Source organism: Bos taurus, chromosome X (genome assembly GCF_002263795.3).
Source record: "Bos taurus isolate L1 Dominette 01449 registration number 42190680 breed Hereford chromosome X, ARS-UCD2.0, whole genome shotgun sequence".
Classification (NCBI taxonomy): Eukaryota; Metazoa; Chordata; class Mammalia; order Artiodactyla; family Bovidae; genus Bos; species Bos taurus.
The window spans coordinates 9,218,664-9,234,083 of NC_037357.1; the positions used below are offsets into that span (position 1 = coordinate 9,218,664).

Below are 15,420 nucleotides of genomic sequence, written 5' to 3' on the forward strand. Positions count from 1 at the left end.
GATAGTAATATCCTCCTGGTTTAACAGATGATGAAATTCAGGCACAGAAACATTATACAACTTTCCCAATATCACACAGCTGGGATTTAAATCTAAGCTGGGATTTAAATCTAAGTCTGGCTTCACAGTACAAACTATTGAATCCTCTTTGGAGGTATACATTGGGCCAAAAGAGGCTGGCATTTACACTAGTTTTTAGCAGACTGGATCACTTTTTACCTTGGCAGTCCTGCCCAATTTTGTGGTACCCTATCCAATTTCTGAAATAAACCATAAGGGAGATAAACCTGTAAAGAAAAAGACAGGACACATATCCTTTACTCCTGAGTCTTCTAACTCGGTCTCAGTAAATAGTGTTACATGACCAAGGTAGATGGCTGATTAGACAGAAGGTGAAATGAAGCTGTACAGCCCCAAACATTCCTGAAAGTTCCCCAAACCTCCCAGGGATATGGCACATGAATACAGTACATACAGTGGCTCATCACAGTAAGCAGTTCTCATGGTGGGGTAGGATAATGTGCATTTTGCTAAAACTGATTCTAATACATCTTCCCCCTGATACATTTCCCCCAGTTGCTAACAAATTTTGAGTCATTGTCCTGTGGTCAGATGTGAGGGTTCCCCATCTCGCAAAGTACTTGATTTTCATCAAAATCATTTATAAATATTGTTTTAAGTATCCCTCTGCAAAGGGGCAAAGCCAGTGAGCACAATGAAGGCAAAAGTAAAAGGACACCAGTGTCCCCTCACTGAAGAATGACAACACGTCTACAGAAAAGAATGAATGGCATTTCCTTCATTTGAAGGTGTTATTTATAATTGACAACAGGGACAGGGCTGTAGTGTGATTCTTAAGCCAAGCCAGAGCATTGGAAGGAAAAGCCCAAGGCCATTTGCCAGGTGGCATTGTGAAGTTATGACAGTATCTAAACTATACTAAATCAATGGCTAGAGTCATGCAAAAAACCATAGATGATGTAGAAAGTCATGAGGCCAAAACCAACCATACCTGATTTAAATCTCTACTCTCATGCTAAATCAGTGTTTCTCTATTCGACCTTAAATCTTGTCTTTGTCCTCAGCTCCTCCCTCACCTCCTCACTGTTACCATCAACACATACCCATGAAATCTTCCAGAGGAAAACAAACCAACAAGCTACCAATAAACTAATCTTTGACAGGTTAATGAACCAGGCCTGTGTGTTGTTGGCAGGGTTGAACTGTGCAGGCTGGTTGTCAGAGATGGGGTGAGGTAAAAACAATTTGTCATCAAATATTTGGAAACACTTGCCTTGAGTAGACCCAGCTTGAGCCTCCATGTCACAGCAAACAGGAGAGAATTTAAAACCTGTAGTAGCAAATATTTTTTACTAATTAATCCTTGTTCAACTCATCTGGGATTCTTCAATCTTTACTCTTCGTCCAATATTATTTTTTAAATAATAGATTCAATCAAAATACGATTCACATACCATAATGTTCACACTCCTAAAGTGGCTTTTAGTATTTTCAGAGTTGTGGAATTATTATCACTATCTAATTCCAGAGTAGTTTCGTCACCCCAGAAGAAACCCCAGACTTAGGGTCTTGCAGGAGTAGAAGAATGGTTGAGCCTAGGGGAAGTCTTTTCTTTTAATGTTTCAGCCCAGTGAACTTAGCATATATTCCTTTTGTGAGGTGTGAGGGCTTCCTAGGTGGCTCAGTGGTAAAGAATCTGCCTGCAAATGCAGGAGATGTGGGTTCTATCCCTGGGTTGGGAAGATACCCTGGAATGGGAAATGGCAACCCACTCCAGTATTCTTGTCTGGAAAATTTCATGCACAGAGGAGTCTGGTGGGCTACAGTCCATGGGGTTGTACAGAGTCAGACATGACTGTGGACTTACGCATGTGCGTGGGTGGTGAGATAAGGGAGAACAAGAAGTCTTGGAAATAGAGGAGCTCCTCTATTACCTGATGTCACATAAATTTGGTTGTTATTTTTCTGGTTTGATAGTTAAAGCCCAGAAAACTTTAGGGACCAGTGCAGGGTTTCCCAACATCCATGCTACTGCTGCTTCACTTACATGAATATGCATGACAGAGATCAAGTAGATTCCTTTCTCACTTCCACACTTTACCTCCTCCATACTCTTGGTCAAATTCAGCATTGCATATATACAAACATGAAAATAAACCTAAAATATCCAGACCATCAAGGATATTTGGTGATATTACAAAGTGTAATGGCCTCTCATTTAGGAAATGATATTCTAACTAGTGGACAAATGTCATTCCTGATTACATCTTTGTGGCCAATGTCCCCTCTGGGCTGGGGGAGGCAGAGGAGGACAGAACAGAAAGAACTGCAGGTACAGGGCTGTTGGCTACCTCTCTGGTACCTGAGAAAATACTAATTAGCCACTGCTGACAGACCAGGTCCCCACTGATGGGACCTATGAAATACAGACAAACAGAATGATGAGAAGAGTAGATAATGTGTTTAATAAGCATTAATGTGATTTTTATGAAAGGACTTTGTTCTTTTGTAGGGATAGAAAAGCAGGAAACAAAACAAATTAACCTCTTCCCAACAAATCAAAGTGACAAAAACTTTTCCATTTCTAAAAGTTTTAAGACAATAATACATAATTACAATTTAATGATACTGCCCTTATTACTTATTGTCTGGCAAATGGCTGATGGTAATTCACTTTGTTGTTTTTTTTTTAATCATTTCAGCCTAATCTGGTTACTTTGCCTTTGTCTGTACACTTGACAGGTTAATCTGAATCAAAATAGAAAACACATACAAAATAGGCTTGGCTATACAGCTGTTCGCCTCATTGTTCATATATTGATACAAAGTCAAAATACATGAAATGAGTACTTCTAAAATAAATATCACTAGCATTGTACTAGAAAATAAAGATGAAAATAAAAGGTGAGTGATGAATAAGACATGCACAATATTGCTGATGATATAAGATTGATTTCCCTTGGGGGAACAACCAGAAATAAAAAGTACTTTATTTATTATTGTAAATGAATGTGTCTATTTGCCTGATACTTAGGTACATGCCTTGTCCATGGGACCCTGCATTTTCATTTTGTATAGGAAATGAAAGGTATCAGATATAAGGAAGAAAAAACAAATCAAAGGCTAAAACCTACATTCTCTCTGGGTTTTCCATAAACTATTAATATAGGTGGTTATATTACCGTTCTCTCCATCAGACTTCCTTTCATGGTCAGTGTCAGTCAAGGACAATGCGGAGTTGGCCCGGCTGGACAAACAGGAACTATGCTCTGATTTCATCCCCCGGATCCACATTCTCAGCGCATGGTCAGGGGAGGCAGCGCCTTCTGTCTCCGTGTCCACATCAGATCCCATCTCTAGTTGGTAGCCATGCCGGGAAACACTGTGCATGTCTGTCTGGTAGCCAGAGCACAGAGTGTGAGGAGTCTCACAGAATTCCATCTCTGAGAAGAAACAAAGTTCAGAGGAAAAATTTAGAAGGAAACAAATACCTGGTCAAATTCTACTTTTTTGTCCTTATGTTCCATTCCTCCATTGTTAGTATTTATGTCTTTGCAAAGTTAGAATTCTGGCCATTTTATTTCTGGTAGCTAGGATTCTGTGCTTATTTTGCGCTTCTGTAGCTTAAAATTATGGGGTCACACAGAGTCGGACATGACTGAAGTGACTTAGCAGCAGCAGCAGCTTAAAATTATGCTCCTGTTGATTCTTACAAGGTTCTGGCAAAAGCATGCCCCACATAGCTTTATAGCTACAATTTTAGATTACACAAATGTAATGAAATAAGTGAGTACAGGGGAGTATAAAGTGCAGAGAGCTGTCCTTTAAAAGATATTTCTCTTCTAGGAAGAATATATATGATCGTCAGAGCACACCTATGCTTAAAATATTAAAATTATTGCCTTTTCTAAGTATTTCATATACCTTAGAGTTAAGAATACATAATTCAATGTGAAAACTGTGAGGAAAAAGCATTAAGATTAAATATACTTTTCAAAAGTATTTTTCCCAAACACATTAGTCTAAACTGTAAAATTATGAGTACCTAATATCACTATTTCCTGTTGTCTCCAAAGAATATCGAGGCTGACTTTATGCTAGTTATTCTGTTTCATTCATTCTTTCAAGAAATACATAAAATCTTTCAATCGTAGATTATAACTCAGCAGTGCTTTGAGGGTTGGATCCCGCCCCCCGCCCCCCCAGCACCAAACTTCCCCTAAGCCTTAGAATCATAAAATATTTAGGATCTTAGAGATGATATAATGAATCCCCTCTGTCTACAGTTGAGGAAAATAAAGGCCAGAGGACAGACAGCACTGTCCATAGCCAATGTTGGGTAGCAACAGAGCCCTTTTTCCTAGAACATCTGCAATTGATGTCTGCTGGACACCAAGGAAGTGTCATCAACTTACTGCATGGATATCAGGCATTCATTCAGTTTTATAGTCGATTTTGCATTCACTTATGGCAAAGTGTCAAAAAGGGGGAAAGATGCTTTAACAGACCTTAATAAGTTAATGAAAAATGACCACATGCCAAGACATATCATCTGCAATGTCCATGTAATACTTAGATAAGGTAATCCGGGGATGTTGTACACTATATAGGATTTTCTCAGACTGACATCAGAGACAGGGTATGTCATTTGGCCAGGAAGAAGCTTAACTGAGTGCATCTAATCCTTAGCACATATCAATAAAATGCAAACCCTAAAATGAATTTAATTCTTTGAATACAGAAAGTGCTAGAATTTAGACTGACCATATTTAGACCAATTTAAACTGACTCTTCTAGAAAGACGAGTACAGAACACAAACAGGGTTTCTAAATGTCTATTTTGTGTGTGTGTGACATGTAATTGTCAAACGAGGGTTTAACAAATCAAATCTTAATGCTTATTCAATAGCCATTAGGTGTCCAGCACCGTGTTCTGTGAAACATGTTGCAGGCAAATAAAGCTACTATATTGTATTAGGGAAAGTCAATTATAAATTTTTTCAGGGTTATTCATCACTGTTGAGGATGTTGCTTATCATTTTTGTGATGAATGTCTTTAAGAGTAATTCTGTTTTTCTACCAAAATTTTCTAAATTCCAAAGGAGTGATGTTTAAAAAAATAGGCATGGTTTCCACGTCATACACAAAACCTTATGAAACTGGGCTTTTCCTCGACATAAGGCTAAACGTAAAAATCCATCTTTCCCAATATAAATCTTAGTGATCTAGAACACTGTGATCAGTTAGTATTCATGCCTCTTACTTTCACAAAGCTATCCAATCCTGTGTAGTTGTTGCTGCAGCAACCTTGTCATGAACCTGTCAGTTTGGTTCATGAAGTTTATCTAGGCCTGTCAGCTTGGTTCACGAAGTTTATTTTGGCCTGGATTCACAACTTCCTTCCTTCCCCTAGACTAGTGGTTCCCAAACTTCTGCATGCTTCAGAATCACCTGAAAGGTTTGTCAAGAAACAGGTTGCTGTGCCTGCCCTCCCCCAACCTGTTTCAATGTCTTATTCAGCTGGTCTGTGGTAGAGCTAAAGAATCTGCATTTCTCACAAGTTCACAGGTAAAGGCTTATGCAATTTGCCCAGGGACCATACTTTGAAAACTTCTTCCCTACAGTTTTCTTAGAAATCAGCGGGAGCTAGGAAAATGGGAGAAGTCAGAGAGCAATCTTACTGTGGCATTACCAAAGATTTTGCAACAATTCAAATTCTATTTGGACACCAGCAAGAAAATTATTGAACTGAATTACTCTGAAGTGCCCCCCTCCCATCTATTTGCATGGATTCAGGGCATTAATTCCAGAATTTACTTTTAAAAGCACAAACCTGCATTTATTTTCACTCATACAATGATGTATGAGATGTGACTTTCCAAAGATTTTAATATACACATCTGAGTCATATTAAAGACATTCATTGGAAAAGGATGAGCAAATAAAAATAGAAAGCTAATTTGTCACTTCAGATAATAAAATAATAGAAAAGTTCTTTTAAAATAACCACTGATGGATGTAAGCAGAATCCCTCTTTGTTAAAGTGATTTTCCCCCCATTCAAAAAGAAATTTGAATGTGGATTTGTTCCCATCTAAGGAAAAGTGGTATAAAATTATGTAAGATTTCTATTAGAACAATGATTTGAATGCAAAGACTAAACACCACATTCCCTTAAACACAGTCAGATAAAAGTATACTTCCTTACCAATATGTAACTTTCAAAAGTAACAATCCAAGTAAGCTATCAGCTGCCTGTTTTCTGATGATAAAGAAAAAAGTTAAATAAATAAGAAAGAAAAGGAAAAGTTTCACTTATTTACAGTAAATGATATTCATTGAACAGCCTCACTTCCCTTTCTTGAAATCAATGTTACCATTGTAAATTATTTCCTTAAAAGCACAAATGTCTTGGTGGTATTCAAAATTCCCATAGGATGTACTTTCTATAAAAGCACTTACAAGGCACCATAAGTGGATGTTTTTAACCTTGCACATATAACCTTGTTACCTAAAATACTACTTTTTCCCAAGAGAAGATAAAGTTCAATTGGATTTAGTATAGATCTATTCTTACCAAAAAGCTAGCCACAAGAGAAATGTAAGTACAATCTTAGAATATCTAAGATGTAAATGGATAGACTGGCAACATGAGAAACTACATTTCAGGAGTAAACAGACAAAGAGGATCCCAAGTGAATGATGTATGTAGGCCTTATGAACATGTATTTAATTCTGATTGAAAGGAAAAACGATTTTGCAGCCTTGTAGGAGACAAATCTGAGCAGATTAATAAAGAGTTGAAATCAGTTTTTAAAATGGGCAAGAGATTCAAAGAGAAAATTCACAGAGAAAGATACAGGAAGGAACAAACAAATGAAAAGATGTTCAACATCATTAGTTATTAGGAAAGTACAAACTAAAACTATAATGAGATACCACTACAGACCTACCAGAATGGTTCAAAAGTTCTGATCACATCAGCTGTGGATCAACTACATACACTGCTGGTAAGAAAGTCAAATGGTACAATCACTTTGGAAAATAATCTGGCAGCTTCCTAAAGAGGTAAAGCTAAATTTAACAGGAGAACAAGGTACTTTGGGACATTTATCACAAAGAAATAAAAATTACTGTCTACACAAACACCTGTATGAGATTGTTCAGAAACTTTACTCAGTAACAGCTAAAAATTAGAAACAACCCAAGTGTCCATGAATAGCTAATAGGATGAATCATGTGGTATGTACATACTGTGGAATACTACTCAGTTAAAAAAAAAAGAACATTTGATATATAATACGATGCATGGACCTCAAAATAATTATGGTGAGTGAAAAAAAAAAGACCAACAGAAGGTGTATGTACTGCATGTTTCCATTTAAATAAAATTCTATAAATGCAAACCTACCTGCAGTGATAGAAAGCCAATCAGTGGTTATGTCTAGGGGAAGAAAGTAAGGGAGAAATAGGGAACAAAGGGGCACAAAAATACCTTTGGGATATCTAAACCTCTGCCATCTTGCCTGTGGCAATAGTCACACATGTGTATGCATACCAAAGTTTACCAGATTGTACACTTTACGTTTGTGTAGTTTATCGTTACTTCAGTTATACCTCTATACTTATTGTTTTTTTCAGTGCATTGTACTCCATAAGATGGGCTTCCGAGGTGGCTCAGTGGTAAAGAATCCACCTGCCAAGCAGGAGACATGGGTTTAATCCCTGGGTCAGAAAGATTCCCTGGAGGAGGAAATGGTAACCCACTTCAGTACTCTTGCCTGGAAAATCCAATGGACAGAGGAGGCTAGTAGGCTGTAATCCATGGGGTTGCAAAAGAGCTGGACATGACTTAGGGACTAAACAACAACAACGATAAGACCATACGATAGAGAGTTAGGAGACTGAAGAACCCCTTAGTTTTCACAAGTGGAGCCAAGGGTCTCTGAGCCAGAAGGAGGCTCAGCTTTTTTCCTCCTAGTGGTAGAAAGTACATGTAATAATGAACAGAAAGGTATTCAAAATGCTGTTCTGCTTACTTATAAGCTAAGAGGCACTCAAGGCTAAGTGACTCATGATTTGTCATTGATCCTCTTGGGAGCATTTTTTTCGTAAGGAACATAAGAGTTGAAAGTCAGTTTTAGAGGGGAAACTAAAGATGAAACTGATCACTGATGAGCTTTCAGCGGCTAAGGGAACATTCTGTAGTTGGGAATCATGAGACTAAGTTGAGTGGATCTGGCATGAAGAATCACTATCAGTTCAGTTCAGTCACTCAGTTGTGTCCAACTCTTTGCGACCTCATAAACTGCAGCACGCCAGTCCTCCCCATCCATCACCAACTCCCGGAGTTCACTCAAACTCATGTCCATCAAGTTGGTGATGCCATCCAGCCATCTCATCCTCTGTCATCCCCTTTTCCTCCTGTCCCCAATTCCCCCCAGCATTAGAGTCTTTTCCAATGAGTCAACTGTTCGTATGAGGTGGCCAAAGTACTGGAGTTTCAACTTTAGCATCATTCCTTCCAAAGAACACCCAGGACTGATGTCCTTTAGAATGGACTGGTTGGATCTCCTTGCAGAATCACTATGCTGCTGCTGCTGCTGCTAAGTCGCTTCAGTCGTGTCTGACTCTGTGCGACCCCATAGACGGCAGCTCACCAGGCTCCCCGGTCCCTGGGATTCTCCAGGCAAGAACACTGAGAAACTTCACTAAGTAACAGCTAAAAATTAGAAACAACCCAAGTGTCCATAAATAGCTAATAGGATGAATCATGTGGTATGTACATACTGTGGAATACTACTCAGCTAAAAAAAAAAAAGAACATTTGATATATAATACGATGCATGGACCTCAAAATAATTATGGTGAGTGAAAAAAAAAAGACCAACAGAAGGTGTATGTACTGCATGTTTCCATTTAAATAAAATTCTATAAATGCAAACCTACCTGCAGTGATAGAAAGTGATAGAATGGAGTGGGTTGCCATTTCCTTCTCCAATGCAGAATCACATAGGTCTCTATTAATGCTAATGAGTTAATGATTTTTTAAAAATTCTAAAACATACTGAATAAAATGAACTACTATATATTCTTTATGAATCTAGGGATTGATCTTCAGGTGTTCAGCCTGAAGAAGTCATTTATCAAGACTTGAAAGAGAGAGTAATGGTTATTTATATCAGCATTTTTCTAGAAATGCCATTTCTGAGTTTCTGATAAGCTCAAGACTTTATTTTTCTTTCAATTCTACCTATCCACACTTCCTCTAAAAATGGAGCTTTAGGACATCGCACTCCAAATAAATCATTGGAAGTCAAAAAGGGTGATAAATCTTAGCCATGACCTGAGTGATTTGGAATATAACTTCCAAAGAATTTACTCTACTTCCAAAATAAGAGAGAGAGAGAGAGGTCATAAAATTATTATCCTTAATTACTGTAATTCATAACAAGCCTTATGGACTATATGCAAAGACAGGTGTTATTAATTAGCCATGTGATTTTTAGATAAGTCAATTAATATCTTGGGGCCTCAGTTTCCTCATTTGCAAAATGTTCAGGTCCAACTAGAAACAAATCTCTAGGTAAACTCTCTTGTAATAAAATTCTGTTAACTATAACTTAAGGCTGTTAGTGCAAAATGTGAAATGGTTAATATTTTCAAATGGGAAAAGTATTAGTGGTTCTATGGGTCAAGGTGCTAGTTATATTTCTACTGTGAAGGTTAATCAGTCACATTAGCTAAGTAAGATCTTGTCATGATTACAAGTCTTACTATGTTAAAGCATTGATACAGCCTAGGTATCCATTGTGAATTGTAAGATTATTGATAAACAGAGTACATAAGCCATATCATGTAAAAAATCAATTTAGTAAATAGTTCCTCATGAAACATGAAATCATCAGTTTATGAACGTGGCTATTACAAAAATTACTCTATGGCAATGCATTGGAAATCCCATGGACAAATTAGCCTGGCGGGCTACAGTCCATGGGGGTCATAAGAGTTGGACACAATTTAGCAACTAAACCATCACCACTCTATGGCACAGTGAATAAAAATTCACACAATTAAAAAATACTACACAGCCACTAGTAACTCATTCCTGGCTCTAGGGAAATTTTCAATGAGTTATTATAGTCTTCAGCAAGAAATATGAAGAAGGGAAGGAAGGATAGAAAAAAAAAAAAGAGGGAAAGAGGGAATAAGGAAGGAAGGCAGAAGGAAGGAGGGAGAGAGATGGGGAGGGAGAGAAGAAGGTAGAAAGGATCAACACCAGACAGGAGGCAAATAATTTTCACAACTGGGTACCATTTTATATTTCTGTTTCGGGACTTTGAAAGGAAAATGATATCAAATTGTCAAACTAATCAGTTCATGTAAGTTTACTTAAACACAGTTCTGCTGAACACCCACTCAATTTCAAGTCGAAAACAAAACAAAATAGACTTCTCTGATTTCTCCTAGTCTTCGAAAATTAGCCCAATTTAACGTCTTCTTCTCTTACTTTGTGAAAAAGCTTTATCAAATCCACAGTACTACACTAGGCCCTGAACAGTGAGTTAACAGGACCATTTCATGTCCTTTGGCAATTTTCACAGAGAGCCTTTTTAAAGGTCCAAATGACAACAGAGTAATAAAGGTACACCACCCAGACCTGACCTTTATTTTTCTGCTCAGGCCTCATCAGCCTTTTCTAGGGCACAGGAGTAATAAATGGACTGCTCCCACATGCAAGTCTGGAGCCTGTGGGTATCAGAGGACTTAAATAACTAAGCTTCCTGAAGCCTAGTCTCCCCACCTCACAGCTCCAAATGCACTCATTATCTCGGTACTCAGGACCTACCAATTTTGCCTCATTTAATTTTCAAGATTTCTCCACCTTGTCAGTATAGTGAAAAATAAGGCAAAAAACCTGGGCAGAGTTAAAAGCCTAAAGTATAAACATTCATGCTTTGTGACTGATATTGTCTCACTGGAGCCATCCCAGAACGCAGTGAAAAGACCATGTTAATGTTAGAAAGGATGCACTCCAAAGTATAGTGAGTTGCGAATCTGTAAACATGGCCCAAACCAGAGAAGGACACAGAATTACAGCATAATTCTTGGAGATGAGGTAGGAAGATGATGATGTGAGGCAGGAACTTGGAAGAAATAAAGAGGGACTTCAATCTTATTTAGATAGACATGAAAATATCCTTCAGCAACCTAAGAAGGAAGGAAATATGATGTGGGAATAAACAATTTCTGTTTATTTCCTTGAACAAATACTCATCTTACTGCAGGGTCCAGCATAGACTGTACTCACATAAAATGGGAGAATTTTCTCTGAAGCTAATTCAGTTACCACAACAAAAAGGCCTGTTTTAGAGCCTTCGTGACAAGAGTCTAGAAAAAGATTCAGGGACTAGAAATGATGGTGGGAGGTCCTGGACTTCAACAGAAGTTTAGATCAATGAGAACCTATACAGGTTCCCTTTATTTCAACATTTCAAATGAGACAGAGACTTCCTGACCTAAATGAGAAATTTTCAGGGCTACTGAACACTGAAAATGCATGGTGCTCAATGGCCCTAAAAATTTCTCATTTCTTACCTATGCTGGTCCAATTTTCTGGCTATTCATATCACTCTGGAGCCTGAATTCTTATTGACTATTGTGGTCTTCCATGTATACTTGTGTATTTTCATTATGTTTACTAAGGATGTGAAGCTGTTTGTTTATTGTGTGCATTTTGAATGTATGCATGTGTGTGTGTAACAAACTGCATTAATTTGCAGCACAATACCATCTAGAGAAGTGAGAACAGTGAGCTAAAGAGTTAAATGACTGCTTTATTAAAACACTAGCAAATGCTTCAAACACATACTCTTTTTTTAATTTATTTTAATTTGAGGCTAATTACTTAACTATATTGTATCGGTTTTGCCATACATCGACATGGATCTCCCACAGGTGTACATGCGTTCCCCATCCTGAATCCCCCTCCCACTTCTCCCCATCCCATCCCTCTAGGGTCATCCCAGTGCACCAGCCCTGAGCCCCTGTCTCATGCATCGAACCTGGACTGGTGATTCGTTTCACATATGATAATATACATGTTTCAATGCCATTCTCCCAAATCATCCCACCCTCGTCCTCTCCCACAGAGTCCCAAAGACTGTTCTATACATCTGAGTCTCTTTTTCTGTCTTGCATACAGGGTTATTGTTACCATCTTTCTAAATTCCATATATATGTGTTAGTATACTATATTGGTGTTTTCCTTTCTGGCTTACTTCACTCTGTATAATAGGCTCCAGTTTCATCCACCTCATTAGAACTGATTCAAATGTATTCTTTATAACAGCTGAGTAATATTCCATTGTGCATATGTACCACAGCTTTGTTATCCATTTGTCTGCTGATGGACATCTAGGTTGCTACCATGTCCTGGCTATTATAAACAGTGCTGTGATGAACACTGGGGTACACGTGTCTCTTTCAATTCTGGTTTCCTCACTGTGTATGCCCAGCAGTGGGATTGCTGGGTCATATGTCAATTCTATTTCCAGCTTTTTAGGGAATCTCCACACTGTTCTCCACAGTGGCTGTACTAGTTTGCATTCCCATCAACAGTGGGAATTTTTCTCCACACCCTTTTCTCCACAACCTCTCCAGCATTTATTGCTTGTAGATTTTTGGATAGCAGCCATTCTGACTGGCATGAAATGGTACCTCATTGTGGTTTTGATTTGCATTTCTCTGATAATGAGTGATGTTGAGCATCTTTTCATGTGTTTGCTAGCCATCTGTATGTCTTCTTTGGAGAAATGTCTGTTTAATTCTTTGGCCCATTTTTTGACTGGGTCTTTTATTTTTCTGGAATTGAGCTGCAGGTGTTGCTTGTATATTTTTGAGATTAATTCTTTGTCCATTGCTTCATTTGCTATTATTTTCTCCCATTCTGAAGGCTGTCTTTTCACCAGGCTTATAGTTTCCTTTGTTGTACAGAAGCTTTTAATTTTACTTAGGTCCCATTTGTTTATTTTTGCTTTTATTTCCAATATTCTGGGAGGTGGGTCATAGAGGATCCTGCTGTGATTTATGTTGGAGAGTGTTTTGCCTATGTTCTCCTCTAGCAGTTTTATAGTTTCTGGTCTTACATTTAGATCTTTAATCCATTTTGGGTTTATTTTTGTGTATGGTGTTAGAAAGTGTTCTAGTTTCCTGCTTTTACAAGTGGTTGGCCAGTTTTCCCAGCACCACTTGTTAAAGAGATTGTCTTTTCTCCATTGTGTATTCTTGCCTCCTTTGTCAAAGATAAGGTGTCCATAGGTGCATGGATTTATCTCTGGGCTTTCTATTTTGTTCCATTGATCTATATTTCTGTCTTTGTGCCAGTACCATACTGTCTTGATGACTGTGGCTTTGTAGTAGAGCCTGAAGTCAGGGATTGATAGGGATTGCATTGAATCTATAGATTGCTTTGGGTAGTATACTCATTTTCACTATATTGATTCTTCTGATCCATGAACACAGTATATTTCTCCATGTATTTGTGTCCTCTTTGATTTCTTTCATCAGTGTTTTATAGTTTTCTATATATAGGTCTTTAGTTTCTTTAGGTAGATATATTCCTAAGTATTTTATTGTTTTCATTGCAATGGTGAATGGAATTGTTTCCTTAATTTCTCTTTCTGTTTTCTCATTGTTAATGTATAGGAATGCAAGGGATTTCTGTGTGTTTATTTTATATCCTGCAACTTTACTATATTCATTGATTAGCTCTAGTAATTTTCTGGTGGAGTCTTTAGGGTTTTCTATGTAGAGGATCATGTTATCTGAAAACAGAGAGAGTTTTACTTCTTCTTTTCCAATTTAGATTCCTTTTATTTCTTTTTTGCTCTGATTGCTGAGGCCAAAACTTCCAAAACTATGTTGAATAGTAGTGGTGAGAGTGGGCACCCTTGTCTTGTTCCTGACTTTGGGGGAAATGCTTTCAATTTTTCACCATTGAGGATAACATTTGCTGTTGGTTTGTCATATATAGCTTTTATTATGTTGAGGTATGCTCCTTCTATTCCTGCTTTCTGGAGAGTTTTTATCATAAATGGATGTTGAATTTTGTCAAAGGCTTTCTCTGCATCTATTGAGATATCATATGGTTTTTATCTTTCGATTTGTTAATATGGTGTATTACATTGATTGATTTGCGGATATTGAAGAATCCTTGCATCCCTGGAATAAAGCCCACTTGGTCATGATGTATGATCTTTTTAATGTGTTGTTGGATTCTGTTTGCTAGAATTTTGTTAAGGATTTTTGCATCTATGTTCATCAGTGATATTGGCCTGTAGTTTTCTTTTTTTGTGGCATCTTTGTCAGGTTTTGGTATTAGGGTGATGGTGACCTCATAGAATGAGTTTGGAAGTTAACATTCCTCTGCAATTTTCCAGAAGAGTTTGAGTAGCATAGGTGTTAGCTCTTCTGTACATTTTTGGTAGAATTCAGCTGTAAAGCCATCTGGACCTGGGCTTTTGTTTGCTGGAAGATTTCTAATTACAGTTTCAATTTCCGTGCTTGTGATGGGTCTGTTAAGATTTTCTATTTCTTCCTGGTTCAGTTTTGGAAATTTGTACTTTTCTAAGAATTTGTCCATTTCTTCCACATTGTCCATTTTATTGGCATATAATTGCTGGTAGGAGTCTCTTATGATCCTTTGTATTTCTGTGTTGTCTGTTGTGATCTATCCATTTTCGTTTCTAATTTTATTGATTTGATTTTTCTCCCTTTGTTTCTTGATGAGTCTGGCTAATGGTTTGTCAATTTTATTTATCCTTTCAAAGAACCAGCTTTTGGCTTTGTTGATTTTTGCTATGGTCTCTTTTGTTTCTTTTGCATTTATTTTTGCCCTAATTTTTAAGATTTCTTTCCTTCTACTAACCCTGGGGTTCTTCATTTCTTCCTTTTCTAGTTGCTTTAGGTGAAGAGTTAGGTTATTTATTTGACTTTTTTCTTGTTTCTTGAGGTATGCCTGGATTGCTATGAACTTTCCTCTTAGCACTGCTTTTACAGTGTCCCACAGGTTTTGAGTTGTTGTGTTTTCATTTTCATTCGTTTCTATGCATATTTTGATTTCTTTTTTTTATTTCTTCTGTGATTTGTTGGTTATTCAGCAGTGTGTTGTTCAGCCTCCATTTGTTGGAATTTTTAATAGTTTTTCTCCTGTAATTGAGATCTAATCTTACTGCCTTATGGTCAGAAAAGATGCTTGGAATGATTTCAATTTTTTGAATTTACCAAGGCTAGATTTATGGCGCAGGATGTGATCTATCCTGGAGAAGGTTCCGTGTGTGCTTGAGAGAAAGGTGAAATTCATTGTTTTGGCGTGAAATGTCCTATAGATATCAATTAG

General features: G+C 37.5%; 1 protein-coding gene across 2 annotated transcripts in view; it reads right to left on the reverse strand.

The window, feature by feature from the left end:
* TENM1 (teneurin transmembrane protein 1) overlaps nt 1-15,420 on the reverse strand; it is a 916,085-nt gene that overhangs the window by 558,418 nt on the left and 342,247 nt on the right. Inside the window, exons 5-6 of one of the 2 annotated variants that reach the window (XM_005227449.5) lie at nt 3,204-3,464; nt 1,295-1,351 (exon numbers count right to left, since the gene is read on the reverse strand). In XM_005227449.5, coding sequence (XP_005227506.2) covers nt 1,295-1,351; nt 3,204-3,464 — 318 coding nt within the window. Of the gene's footprint in view, nt 1-1,294; nt 1,352-3,203; nt 3,467-15,420 lie in introns of those variants that run through there. The other variant, NM_001256555.2, reaches the window with a different exon arrangement.